This window comes from Hydractinia symbiolongicarpus, chromosome 9 (genome assembly GCF_029227915.1).
Source record: "Hydractinia symbiolongicarpus strain clone_291-10 chromosome 9, HSymV2.1, whole genome shotgun sequence".
Taxonomy (NCBI): Eukaryota; Metazoa; Cnidaria; class Hydrozoa; order Anthoathecata; family Hydractiniidae; genus Hydractinia; species Hydractinia symbiolongicarpus.
This window is the reverse complement of record NC_079883.1, coordinates 23,357,641-23,371,664: the sequence shown is the minus strand read 5'-3', so window position 1 is coordinate 23,371,664 and position 14,024 is coordinate 23,357,641. Positions and strand designations below refer to the sequence as shown.

The window sequence follows — 14,024 nt, the reverse complement described above, 5'->3', positions numbered from 1 at the left end:
GCAGCCATTATTGATAATTCCGTGCAGTCTTAAACCGGCCACTCCGATTTAAGAAATATATCTGCTTGTGAACAATAGGAACGCATTATGGACGGCCCAGAATTTACCCACTATCTCCTTTTCTTATGATTATGCTTATACGTCTGTCTATCTGTCAGTGAAAATGGTAACCGCTGTAGTGAGACACACTAAATGCGATAAATAAAGGTCGGCCGAACACGTGGATTTATCCACGGGCCTACAGCTAGTATATGGTAAAAGATAAAGATTCAGATCATCTATCTTGCTAGCATTTGCTATTGCATGTATGTTATTCGGGCAAACCTTATTTTTTAACTTTATCTTATATATTTTCTTTCAGATGAATGTAGGTTTACAGAATCTTTCTTTTATAAAAATCTTTCAAAAAACAATACAATTGATTGGAAATTGAGTTGTTTACCACATGTCATCACTTGTGTGGTCAATGGCGGTCTGTTGTTTATTTTTTTCATCCCTATGCACAGATATATTTGGTAGATAAGTCGCAATTCAAATACTCGGTAGGTAAATGAATATCTTCTGATTTAATTTCGTAATATTCCCCAGACTTCTGCGAGTGCAGTGAGAAGAAGCACGTCCTCCAAGTTAGTATAACTAACGAGAATGATGGGAACACGACAACTGCTGCACCCAACCTTGTTCCAAGGGCTTTTTGTCTCTTTTGACACTGGGCGACGAGACGAAAAATATTTGAAATGCCGTCCAAACGTTGAAAAGCAATATACCCTGGGAACGAGGTTGTCCTCCACCCAGAAAGGATGTGCTGGCTTGCGTTGTTACTTTCTTAATTTTCCTTAGCATATTTTAATTCGTGACCGCAAAAAGCTGTAACTCTTCACTTAATAGTGACTTGGTTAGTATGATTGCGCTAAATTTAAATCACTCTAAAAAGCATCCATCCTCTTACAGTTTCACTTGAGCTTTGAAGTGTGACGTCACAAATTAACAAAATATGTTCGATAACGGTGACCACCGTTAATCAATTTTCGTTTTGGGGGACAAAATTTGGACATAAAAAGATTAAAAAATAAATTATTACGAAAAAACTGAAGAAATTTCCGCGAATTTGGTAAATTTATTAATCATCGCGAAGCAAATCTGAAATTGCCCGATTCCCGAATTAGTTAAATAGGATAGGGATGGAAAAATGTTATAGGAAACTGTATGTAAGAAAACATCATCAATTACAATCACACTTTTGACACTGTTGACACTGTTGACACTGTGTTGACACTGTCACATTTTTAGTTTTACTACTAGTATTCGTATCACTCGTTGTCTTTCTTTTCTCACATTCGCGAAAATTAATTCCTGCGAAAATTTTTTGTAAAGATCTGATTCGCGAAATTTTTTCTTGCGTAATGAAGAAAAAAAATCTAAAAAAAATTCGCAAAATTATTTTCCCGCGAAGATTACTTTTCTTGAGGTAAAATACAGATTAATTTTGCGACTATAAAAGTTATTTTCGTTGTTATAAAAAATTATGTTATATTTTTAAATGATACATTTTTTAAAACGAGAATAAAAATAATAAAGAATTTACAAAACAGAGAAAAAAGTTTTCTTGATGTCGGTATACCCGAGATATGAAATCGCATATCCATATACCTATTCTGGAGCACATACATTTTTTTCTTCTCTTTGCTTTAAAAATTAGACATGACAACAATTTTTTTTCATTTTTAGTATTAAATTCGGAATTGAAATTGAATTCAAAAACCACAAAATAACAGCCCTAATGGCTGCAAAAGTTCGAAACATGAATCAAGAATTTTGGGCATAATTCTTCATAAAACAAAATTAAAGTTTGTCGTACATAAGTTCTACATAACCAACAAAACTGTTATGGACATTTCTACAGTAACCAACATCCTCCTCTTGGTCTTTTATCGTTCTCTTCTACTGAATCATTAAACACATCTTCTGTTCTTCTGCGCGACATAGAAGGTGTCAAATCTCTACTAGGGTATTCTGTGTGTGGCGTTGTTGTACCAATACTGCTATGAGCGCGACTGGAATGTCTTGTGGTGCTTCTAGTCTCGGAATTACTGTCGACAACACACTGAAAAGAATATTACTTTGTTTAATCCCCCTGCGATGTTGCAATATTAAATTTTACTTCTGCTAGTGGAAACCACACAAAGGTACTAGTTTATCTTCATATGAAAAGTACTTTTATGGCAACGCAAAAAATTGTATATTTCTTTTAAAATAACCGTATTTTGTCTGTCTCTGCGCGGAACCCCCGCTTAGTTAGAAAGACGTGCTACGGAAACACGAATATCAAATGCGATATATTTATATCCACTTTGTTGTGACGGGTAAATTTAAAGGACGGGCGAACCCGTGGATTTATCCACAGGTAACCGACTAGTCTATATCATAATACCCGTATATGTCTGTCACGCAAAATGGTACAAAATAGCCCACCTTCTCTAAATAAATCTAGGAACTAATTTTTCTGTTTCAAGCCGTGACTCCCGTTCGCTATGGAGACATTTTTAAGAGGGGTTGTTGAATTGATCATTGGCACGCGAAATACACAAAAAACTTGATTCAAGAAACACTTACGTTTTCGCAAGTAATTACATCCGCATTTCTGCGGTAGATGTGTTCTTCTGCTCTAAATATCAATGTGACACATGTTACCTCCATGTTCTGCATGCCATGTTTAATATCTTTGCATGTAACGCTGGGATATAGATTTTCTGTGTCATTGCAGTTTAGTTGAATCGTCACCATATTTATATCTTGTAGCAGCTCAATTAATCGAAGGAGATGGCGAAAATTTGTCCTGTCGGTATCCAGCACCTCAACCGTAATTTGGAACAAATTTCGCAGAGATAAATGATTTGCGCATATTTGATAACATAAAGATTCTAATCCATAACCCAATCTTATGTGAATGATACTTGGTAAGTTAAACCAGTTCCAATCAAAAAGTAAGTTATAATCTGTCAAGAAAATGCTTAAATACTTCAAGTTTAAATTCATTTTGTTGTATTCAGGAAGATGCGGCAAGGCAGACACCGTCAAATCATCGCTTTCAAATTCCTTCATGTTTAAGATGTGCGTCAGCAACTTTTCACTATCCTTCCCTGTGTTTTGTAATACCGCAGATGTATCTGTTATTGACAGCTTCAACTTGCGCAAATGTTTGATGTCACGATCAAGAAAAAACAGTAAGTGAATCATGTGATGTGGTAAAGTCAATTTACATGACAGGTAGTAATCAAGTTTTTCCTTTGCCGAGATCTGGCCTTGATACTCATGATAACTGTTTAAAAACAGTTCACATTCATCATTATAGTTTGCCCAGTTTGATGAATTTGCCGATTGATTGGCTATCTTAAAAAGAAAGTCAATCTCAATCATGCCGAAATTGATGCATAGAAAATTCCTAAATGTACTACAATTTACCCTAAGTGATTGCATCAGAGAAGCAGCCAAATCAACTTTGTTTTTTTTTCTGCGCTCAGCTCCAATTATCCCAAAGATTAACGGAAGGGTAGATTTAAGTCTGAAGTCTTGCTGAACCACGTAAACGTCCAACTTATTAAACACGATAAAAATCGCGGCTAAAAATTCTTGCATACTCAAATGGAAAAATTGATATTTGTTCTCAAGTGGGCCATGAACTTTCATGATCATTCCAGTAGCTTCTAAAGTTTGCAACGATGTGAATGTCTCAATAGCTTCTTCATTAAACACAACTACGTCGTTCTTTAACATGGTAAATGAAATTGAGGCTAAATCTATGATTGCTCTGCATATGTCAACATTCTGCACAAATTTTAATAATGATTTATTAACGATGTTCTCTCCGTTTCCTACTTGACAATGTTTTTTCATAAAAAGAGCTAGTTGCATGGTGTACAATTCTGATGTGGTTTTAGGAGGTTTAAAACTGTCGTCATTTTCGTACAAGGAACATATCACTTTCAAATAAACTGGGATACGTGTCATCAATTGAATGTTGATGCTGCTGTTAATGACTTTCCTAACCAATCTCGCTCGTTTGTAATCCTTGCTGAAGTAGAAGTCGATATAATTGTGAACACTGATTAAGCTAAAACCTAGAATATCCACACATTTGATTGCAAATCTGCTGAAACAGCTGGATATAATCGTGCAAGATTCTGGTCTTCCTGACACAATGATGTCGGATTTGTCCAGTATATTATCAGTTAAATTTAGCATGTGAAACACACATTTAGTGATAGGAAGTGATGAAATTGGTTGTCCACTGGACAATCCATCAAACTGACTAATACCAACAAACTCGTCAATTCCATCAATCACTACAACTATTTCCTTTCCAATTTCTAGAAGTTCTTGAAGGGAAATGTAGTAAAAAATATTTGGATAAAAACATCGAAGTAATTCTTCAAAAGATGATGCTGAGGAAGAATTCATCTCCCTGCATGTAAAGTTAAATACAAATTTTTTATCGTGCCACAAGTTATTCGTAGCCCATAGGTAAGCACAATGCTTTGTCAAAACGCTTTTCCCAATACCCGCGACGCCTCTTAATAACAAAAAACTGTATTTTTTACTAAGTAAATTCTCAATTCCAATTGATTTTTCGTGATTAAGTTGCATGTTGATATGATGTTCTCGATCACTTTTAGAACACATCTTTTGAAACTCCCGACTGTTCGAAATCATTAAATCGACATAAAACATTTTCATTAAATTTTCGTTGCGAAAAGGATGTTCAATACTTTCTCTCGAGTGTTTGGCAATAACATCGTTTTTGATAGACTCAACAGCACGGCTACATCGTTCGTTAAATGTTGCAGGATCTAAATACAAACCAATAAGTAACAAGAAGGATATATGGGTCTCCAACAGCTGCGCTCCTGAAGCTTTTTCAGCACATTGATAATTCACCATCAATGTATAATGGCACCAACAAAACTTGTAACTCGGTTTCTACGAATTTCTAATTCACATGTTAAAAATCCACCCAATAATAAAACGAAGGAGCCTAGTATCAGCAATTTCAGCGACGAAGGCAATAGTAAGAACAGATATCACTAAGTGATTTGATAAAGTCAAAGAGACTCTTGCTGAAAGCATTATGCGACCCTTTTAGGGAAAATTATAAGGGCATTGAAGTGCCTGTTGACTAAATTTGACTTTCAGTAATAGCCAATATCCTGTACCCTGAGAAGAATGGGACCGAAAAATTTGGGATTCAGGTGACTTATAAATAAATATTATAATTCAGAAACTATTATAACCATGCAACCGAGCAAAATAAGTTATTGAAAAAAACGAAGAGGAGGGGGGGGGGGGGGGGGGCGAAATGAGCTGTTGTTTATCAATCAAAAAACAGCAACAACAACAACAAATAAACAGAAAAAACCTTTACGAATGGAAGAAAAATCAGGCTCGAGATTGTTAAAATATAAGTAAGAGGGATTTAAATACAATAAATGGAGACAATTGTGAACATATCCCAATAGTTAAAAACTCCGGTAATCTGTTGGCTAACATGATTCTAATATCATTAGTAAGTTTCGTAACAACTTAGCTCAGGTCCTACATCCCTCTGATCAATTTTTCTTCAATCGGGAACCTTTCCAGTTAATCTGTGACACAATAATAATTAGAGGCAATACAAATCAACGCTTAGCGTGCTTCAAAGACGTTTGTGTGCTAACAAACACAAAATTAAGAGGAAAGGCAGGGTTCATAATACTAGTACTGTTGCTAAACAACCAGCTAAGTATCTTGTGAACCAAAAAGCCCCTCTAAGGCAACCTGATGCCCGATTACAAAAATGAGGTTACTCATCAGAAAAAACGTGTTTACAAAAAGTAAATAATCATAATGTTTACTTACCAAAAGTTGCATTTTTCCTTTCTTCTATGCTTTCTATTCTTTCACACAACATTACCATCTTAGTTTCAAATCTTTCTATCTTCTCCTCTACATTAACGTGAATCTCTTTCATAGCGGTTGTCATTTGCTCAAAATCTTGTTTCAACTCTTCATTTGAGATATCAATATTATTTTCAAGTTCATCAGTTTTCTTTAGCAATTCTGCAAAACCTTCATTTATAGTTATCAGATCAGAGTCAAAGCAGTCTTGTTTAGTAAGACAGTTTTGTACATCTGTTGTTATCAAGTTTATAGAACGGTTTAACACATCGATAGAGTTTGTAACAGCTGCAGAAGACAATTTCTGAGCTTTTATCTCATCAGTGATAGTGTTGACGTGCTTATTCAAACATTCTACACTTGCTGCCATTATGGCAGACTGATATAACTCTGAATCGTTTAAACTTTCATTTTTTAAACTCATTACCTCTGTGATATCATACCCCAAAATTCTTAATATATTGATTGTCTTATCCCAACGTTTAAGAAATTTTCGTCTAGTCAGCTTTCCAGCAAAATGCATCATTTTATTACGCATTCTCCTTAGCCTTACAATGCATGCACCGATAGACCAATCAGATTGGTTTGGTTTTCTTAGCCATCCTGTTGTCGGCGCCGGTACATTTGTGCAGTTTATAATAAGTACACACAATATAGTGATATCAAATTTAACTGAAAATGTTTGCTGAGATGACGGATACACAAGTTCAAATTCATCCTTCTTTAACAACTTCTTTAGCTTGTTTCTGTATGGTTTCAAATCCTGATATAATTGAAAAGGGTCGCGTGATTTTCCTCCGTGTGACGGATCATGAAATATATCTCGTAGTGCTGAAGTGCCTGCATGGCTAATTAAGGTAACAAGACGAATCCACTCGTTGCAATCGTCAAGAATATTGGAAGTTATGGCTTTCTTTCCACCACAGCAACAACAGCTAACACCACACATATCGAAAGTTATGAAAACATTTTAAATCGTTCCATTTTAACATGTATATTACTTTTCGCCGCCTTTAAATTCTCCCCCGTAGTTTTTTTTTGTCTAAATTTTTCACATTAGATACATTTTTATCACTTCTTTTTTTCAACTTGTTTTCAACTGTCTCGGACTTCTCGCTCACATGAAACTAAGCCTTCAAGTATTAATCCAAGAGAAATAAATCATTTCTTTATGAACGTAGGAATCAAATTACATCTCAAATTACAATTTTCACTAATCTCTTTGCTAATACCCGTCGTTTGCATGTTTGTCTACTAGTTTTAGTCTTTTATAACAATACTAGTTGTTAACCCATGAAAAAATTCGCGGGTTCCCCGTCCTTTGTATATCGCATTTAGTGTTTCCCTTACGTTTGTCTGTGTGACGCGCCTTACGCGGACACACAGACAAACGACGGCTATTATTAAAGAGACGAAGCTTTCGTCCGTTATTCTGTATGTGACTTTTGTAAAGACGATTATATTTTTCATAATTTTCTTTAAAAAAGTCTATAAAACATCAACTATAAAATTGTTGTGTAACTTACCAAACTTTGACGTTAAAACAATATTGACGTCAAAGAAAAGAATTAGGAACCCTATTCAGTCCGGGAGAGGGGGGTGCGAATTCTGCCCTCCCTCCCTGACGGTTTTTTAATAACACATTAATGCCATGTTGCATGGCTATGATACTTACTGCGTTTCAATACTTATCTATTAGACACTTGCATGGCAAATTTGAAAGTCCCATACCTTCCAGAGGCTTTGATATTGGCTGTTACTCGAAACTACCCCTAAAAATCTTTATGAAACCCTTATAATGGGGATAATAACTCTTGTTAGGAACTTGAAACCTACAACACAACTTTGTTTCATCAAGAGGAATCATTTTCCATGTTTTGGACACATGATTTAATCTGATGTCACAATTTTTTGGAGTTTACCCGAAAATCGGTAAAAACCAGATTTTCGGGCAATTTTTGAAAACCTTTCATGCGATCTATGTAAAAACCAGAAGATATATTAAATTAATTTTATTTAGCTTTAAGGAACATCACACAGAATGTCACTTTAGAGCTAGCGTAATTGAATTTAGGCAAATGGCGGCATTTTGACGAATTTCAACCTTTTGATGACCTCACAGAAAATGTGCTGACGCTAGCAAAAATTTATTGCCGCTATTTTGTTCCATTTGTGACGTACTATAAGTGTGGCAAGTTTGATTTAATTTGAACAAGCTAATGAAAAGCTATTGAGGGGAGGGGGCAATTTGTCATTATTAAAATTAATGCAGCCATTGCAATGCACTTTCATGTTTAAGGTTTAAGTTTAAACAGACGTCATCTTCTGCATGGGACCACTATGGACCACCGGAGACCAAAATGGGTAAGTTCCCTAAAGCTGGGTCATACCACGTGTTTCGGAACAGACGGGTTGATGACGCCATCAAGAAACCTTTAAACCTCAATATCTCTTCAATCGATTGTCAAAAGTACATGATCCTATACAGCATTTCAAGATCTAGACGATAAAGGCAACGGGTATACGAATGTCTAAAACAAATATTTTTGCACTTTAGCAGGTCCTTGCTCGCGTGAGCAAAATTTTTAAACCCTTATATCTCTTTAAGCGTTCGTCGAAAACATATGATCCTACACATTATTTTGATGAGCGTTTCAAGGCGTTTCAAGCTCTACACAATAGAGGCAATAAGTAAACAAATTTTAAATTCAAGTGGTATTATGGCGTGAAAATGCCACTAGCTGATTTTGCATCAGGTCTGTGTTTTCTATACCTGGCTGGCTGGCGTAAATAATAAGTACAACTTCTATCTCAGATCTCTTTATCTCTTTTATCGAAAAAAGAAAAGAAGCCCTAAGAGCTGAAATGAGCGTGAAACTCTGTGTTAAAATGAGTAGAAACACGCCTGTCGGGGAATTTTTTAAAAAAAAAACAGGCCCCTGTGGTCATGCCTCACTTTATATGAGCCATATCTAATGCATTTGGTGTAAATAACATGATCAACACGAAAAATGTTGGTAGTTTATAAACCGTGTTAGAGACTTTCTGCAAATACTATGCAGATTATTTTAACAGTGGTGTTAATAAAAAAATTTTTACGTTGGTTTAAAGGCCAGCATAAAACAAGTCTTGGTCAATAAAACCTCGTGTTCTACTGAGCGAGTTAAAGCATAGCATATTGGACAGCACTAAGATAAGTAACGATCTAATTAATAATTAAACAGATTCTATGTGATTACTTGTCTAGCAACTTCGTGCCCGGACTTTTACACACTTGTATCTTGTTCATTATTTTGCGTAACACTTGTTTTTTTCCTTTGTCTTGTGCGACTGATAAACGCCGTCACATAAAATGTACTCATGCTTACTTCTTGTTGCGTTCTTCTTGACTTCTTCATAAAATATAGAAGGCTTTTTCGAAATTCCGTGTTTCTCCAACAAAATACAATCGGTGTCAACAAAGCATGAAATAATACAAGCAGTTTTAAAAAGAAACGAAACCAAGTACGGTGCGGTTGTTCAATTTCACACGTGTCACAAAACCATTCTAAAAAGTAGTATATCATTGATGGAGCCCAACATGTTATATATGATCCAACAATGTACGCCACAGTTCGAGTAGCTTTCATTTCGATTGCTATTTTGATGTTATTTAGGACAGAAGCACGTCTTCTCTTTCTTATGTTGCATCGACGAATTTTCACAGTCTGTTTATATGCAATGTAAATCATAAAGCTGTAAGAGACTAAAATGAACACCAGAGGAAACACTTTGGTTAATATGTCCATCGCGAATCCCCACGTCTTTTTAATGACATAACGACATAATTCGTGATCGTGTTCACCGATCGGAAAAAACGGAATCATGTCAAAGAAGATAAAAAATATCCAACACAGAGAAAAAGTTACATTGATACGAAACTTAGTGAAGTATACGTTGTACATAAGTGAGAACTTTAGGTAACCAATCCTTTCTAATGTTATTAATATTAAGCTGATCATTGCAATGTGAATGCAGGTAAAATAGGTGTATCGCCATGCGTCACATATCTTCCACGCAATACTTGTGTCGGAAAACTCGTATTTTTTTAAACCATATATGGGCAACGGAAAGCAACCAATCAAAATATCTGCTACAAGCAACCAAATTAATCCAGTGCTGAACTGTCGATTTCTTCTTCCAGAAGATATATAAACAACTAGAGGTACTGTATTTAATAAAACAACAACAACACCTAGAAGTGGTAAACACACCAGAGCTGCTGTTTGGTGTATTATCGGATTTTTCGGTTCATCCGTTACGTTTAAATGCATGCTTTTAAGGGAAATGTAATCCAAATAACACAAGAAAAAAAAAATCATTTAAGATGTTTGTTCATATATGTTGTAGAAATGACTTGTTATGAAAATCTTGTCATAAAATTCTAAGATAAATTGAATAAAATATAAATTGTAAAGCAAAAAAAAAAAATATATATATATATATATATATAAGCAAAAAAGTATAACGTAAATAAAATTACTCGTGCTGTTGTTTTTTTCGTGTCGCTTTTTACATCACAATAGCAATTGACGCGAAAAATTTTATACAGTGGGTTGTAAAAGAGAGATTGGAACAATAAAACGAGTGAAAAAATAAATTAAATATATAAAGTAATTAGATGTAGATATATAATGTATACAATAAGAAAAAAGACGATATAAAGAAATCAAAAAAATAACCGAATAGTTTTTTAATACAAAAGATCACCGTGCAACTACGCTACGATAACTATAGTTTTGCACTGAAAGTTTTTTTCTACAATTTTTATTTTATACATGTGACGTTTGTTATTGTTTCATATGTATTGGTTATGTTGTTTGATTTTTTTATACATACTTCCCTCCACTGCTGTTTTTTATTATTATTTTTTTAGTTGTTTTTGTTTGTAATTTGTTCTTTGGCTTATATAAATATGATTTTTACCTACAGTAACGGCCTACTACACTACTATTCTAAGGTCACGAATAGCAAAGGGGTATCCCCCCCAAAAAAAAGTAGGAAGGTGGGGGGGGGGGGGGTATTCGGAACCTTTGATTATGGTGCCATCAATAACATCAACGTTTATCAACAATGCAACATTTACCTCGTTGTGCTACCTCCATTAACAATATTTCATGAATCCATGAACACATTTTTTAAACATGATCACACCCTTTTTTACGCTTTCTTTTAGTGGTTCATTATCGCCATCGAAGATGACAACAGTGATCCATCATGTATCATGTGAATACATTGTTGTTTTCTACCATAATTTCCTTTTTCAATTTTCTTGATATTTTTGTTAGTAAGCAATTAAAGGTACCTATAATCTCGGCCTTAAAGTGAGAACCATTGTTTTATAAAAAAGAAAACATGTGAATAAAAATTATTTTGAATAGAAAGAGTAAACATTGTTACTTTTTTAGAACCTTGATGATTTCATATCAACGTGACCATAACAATCACTATTGAATAGAAAAATGCGTTTGAACAGTGGCATAAAGAAAAAGAAAAAGCTTTTACATCATTCTGTTAATATGTTATTACCAGATATATAAATACATATGTAAGTCCATGCATTATATATATAGTTTATATTTATTTTTATTCATTCATTATAGTTTAGTGTTCGTATACCTTTGTGCACGAGAAACTTGCAAATTCACCTCTTCTTTTACACTTGCGTACAAAGCTTTTTGAAGTACGCGCACATCATTTTTTTCAGGTTCAAGAAGTATGATCCAAAGTTTTGGTCCAAATATGCAAGTGAAATTGCAAAGATTTAACAAGAACATCATCGTATGAAAAAGCAACGTTAACGAATCTGCATCGGTTAGACTATTGTAAAGCAACGCAGACATTGTGGATATAACAAAGCTACCAAATGCTGCATACAATATATACTTTGCTTCGTTAAAAAATGTTGGTAGTTTTCTTGCTCTGAAAGCTTGAACCATGCAAAGTAAAGTTATGAATAAAACGTAGATCATTTGCAGCAAAAGAAGATTACCGTTACCGCAGATAGTTTCAGTTGTTAAATTCTCTTGGTTTCGGAATGTTTTGATTCCATTCTGTGATTGCATTAACACTACAGCAACCATACAACAGTAGATGGCTTGTATTGTTGTCACAATAGAATATTGCAAACTTCTTGTTCGAATCGTGTTTTGTGGAGCCGATTTGCGTTGAAAGATCATCACAAGGAATACTGTTTTGGCAAATATTATTCCTTGTATAAAGCAGATAAGAAAGCCATGAAGAAATAAAGCTACCACGCATGTTGTGTTGTAGATTGTCCCTGTTGTTGATAAAGGACCCAAAAAGAGCAGTGCATGAGCCAATAGTTGAGCGAAGGATAATGGTACATTAGAAGCTCGAACGACAGGTGTTTGTCTGTATTTAAGAAAACTGACAAAGGTAAAGATGTTTAAAATAATGCCACTTGAAACTAAACCATACAATATATATGCTGTGTTGCTACGATATGAAGGATATACGCGCTGGTACGGCAAGCATTTAGTCCTATTTTTGTTAGACTCCGTATCAAGTGAACATCTTAAGCAATTTTTGTTACCAACGTCTGGCTTTATGAATCCAGTTTCACACTCCGAACAAATCCAGCAGCAATCCTTGTTGACATAAATTGGATAAAATCCTGCCTCACATTCGTCGTGACAAGAAGAAGATGATACATATGTTTTTTTTCCGACTTTTTCCACTAACACAAGGTTCCATAACTTGATGAAACCTCCTATCCGTTTTAAAGAGATACTATCGCCTTCCCTTTGTATCATATTTATATCACCGAAATCTCCAACTGATGTAAACGTTAGAAAAAAGTTGTGCTCCAATTTCTTTTTTCTGTACAAATGGAATATATAATCTTTATTTTTATTCAAATTATGCAGCATCACTTGGCTTAATTCAAAAATTAAAGCATTTACGGCATAAGACACAGATTGCAGAGCAGTGTAAGTTGCTGCAGTTACCTGCGACTTCATCTCACTTAAATCACTCTTAGTAAAGTTTTCACTAAAATGGATATTTCCCTTCCACCTATTGCTTACTTCATCTCTTGTGAGGTCCCAAAAATACGCCGTAAAATTGCTCTCCGTTGTTTCTCGAAACAGAATATTTTCCACAGTTATGAACAGCATCTGTCCAATTATTAGTGGACTAAATTGTTGCAGGTAAATTAAAGGCAGATTCGCAATTAATGGCCCACCAATCCATGTTCTATTGTGAATATTATGTTTCTTAGCAAGACTGAAAAACATTTCACTGTCACCAGGCGTCAGCCATAATATTGTCGCATCAAGATGCGTGCGGTGTTTTAATCTTAGCATAACGTCGTTAGCAGAAGCTAATTCTGACTGCAAATAAGCTGTAAAGGATACACAAAATGTTGTATTCTTAAAATGTTTCAATGCTGCCAGATGCCCAATCTCGCCATAAGTATTGTCCGACAACAAAAGACCAATATTTTTCCACTTATAAAACTCAATCGTAGCTTGATATACTAAGAAGGTGGTGACATCGTCATTTAACATGCGGAAATAATTTGGATAAACATCAAAATTAACCTGCGGACTGTCTTCTGATATAGAGATCAATTTTTCATCCCCTCCTACGAATGCATTAGCGATTAATGCCGTATAATATCGTGGAATACTGGAAATCACTCCAATAATGTAGGGCTGTGGCGTATTTTGGCAGAGGCAGAACCTGACACCATCAACAGTTAAAGTTTCGTTAGATGGGATGTAATTAATAGTCGTATCGATAATAACTTTTGCAGTTTCTGCTGTACTGTAGCAACTATCGTATATAACATACCCAACTTCAAGTTTAGTAATGTTCTTCGAATGCATTTGTTTGTTGAACTTACTTATTTCATACTCAACTGCTTCAATTAACATTAGTGAATTTATTGTTAACCCTTCCTTTAAACATAGCGGCAGGTAGACAGCTATATTGAAGTCTTTGTATCTCTTGATAGCTACGTTACTTCTTGTAGAGTACATCCAGGTTTGCCATAACATTAAAGCAGAAACAAGTTTCCAAGTTTTCAT

General features: G+C 34.8%; 3 protein-coding genes across 4 annotated transcripts; all 3 read right to left on the bottom strand.

Moving 5' to 3' along the window:
• Positions 1 to 1,472: 1,472 nt before the first annotated feature.
• On the bottom strand, positions 1,473 to 7,057 carry LOC130657338 (NACHT, LRR and PYD domains-containing protein 3-like). Of its 2 annotated transcripts, XM_057460319.1 has the most exons (4): positions 5,893 to 7,057; positions 3,463 to 4,847; positions 2,614 to 3,390; positions 1,473 to 2,104 (listed from the first exon to the last, which is right to left on the bottom strand). In XM_057460319.1, the coding sequence occupies exons 1-4, from the start codon at positions 6,878 to 6,880 to the stop codon at positions 1,898 to 1,900; spliced, it is 3,357 nt and encodes a 1,118-aa protein (XP_057316302.1). In that variant the 5' UTR covers positions 6,881 to 7,057; the 3' UTR covers positions 1,473 to 1,897. The 2 variants fall into 2 exon arrangements, with proteins under 2 accessions (XP_057316302.1, XP_057316301.1); XM_057460318.1 differs by having other exon boundaries at positions 2,614 to 4,847.
• Positions 7,058 to 7,565: 508 nt separating this feature from the next.
• Positions 7,566 to 10,374, bottom strand: LOC130656817 (octopamine receptor beta-2R-like). The gene has a single exon (XM_057459751.1). It carries the CDS (start codon positions 10,290 to 10,292, stop codon positions 9,198 to 9,200), a length of 1,095 nt encoding a protein of 364 aa, XP_057315734.1. The 5' UTR covers positions 10,293 to 10,374; the 3' UTR covers positions 7,566 to 9,197.
• A 1,193-nt stretch (positions 10,375 to 11,567) lies between these two features.
• Positions 11,568 to 14,024, bottom strand: LOC130657850 (vomeronasal type-2 receptor 1-like). The gene has a single exon (XM_057460844.1). It carries the CDS (start codon positions 14,022 to 14,024, stop codon positions 11,568 to 11,570), a length of 2,457 nt encoding a protein of 818 aa, XP_057316827.1.

What these genes read in the sequence shown, in the direction of transcription:
- LOC130657338 (XM_057460318.1), bottom strand. Translation starts at nt 6,880, where the DNA reads ATGTGTGGTGTTAGCTGTTGTTGCTGTGGTGGAAAGAAAGCCATAACT. An exon ending in AAGGAAAAATGCAACTTTTG is followed by an intron (nt 4,848 to 5,892) that starts GTAAGTAAACAT and finishes GTTTGTATTTAG; the next exon opens with ATCCTGCAACATTTAACGAA. An exon ending in ATGTAATTACTTGCGAAAAC is followed by an intron (nt 2,105 to 2,613) that starts GTAAGTGTTTCT and finishes TATTCTTTTCAG; the next exon opens with TGTGTTGTCGACAGTAATTC.
- LOC130656817 (XM_057459751.1), bottom strand. Translation starts at nt 10,292, where the DNA reads ATGATTTTTTTTTTCTTGTGTTATTTGGATTACATTTCCCTTAAAAGC.
- LOC130657850 (XM_057460844.1), bottom strand. Translation starts at nt 14,024, where the DNA reads ATGAAAACTTGGAAACTTGTTTCTGCTTTAATGTTATGGCAAACCTGG.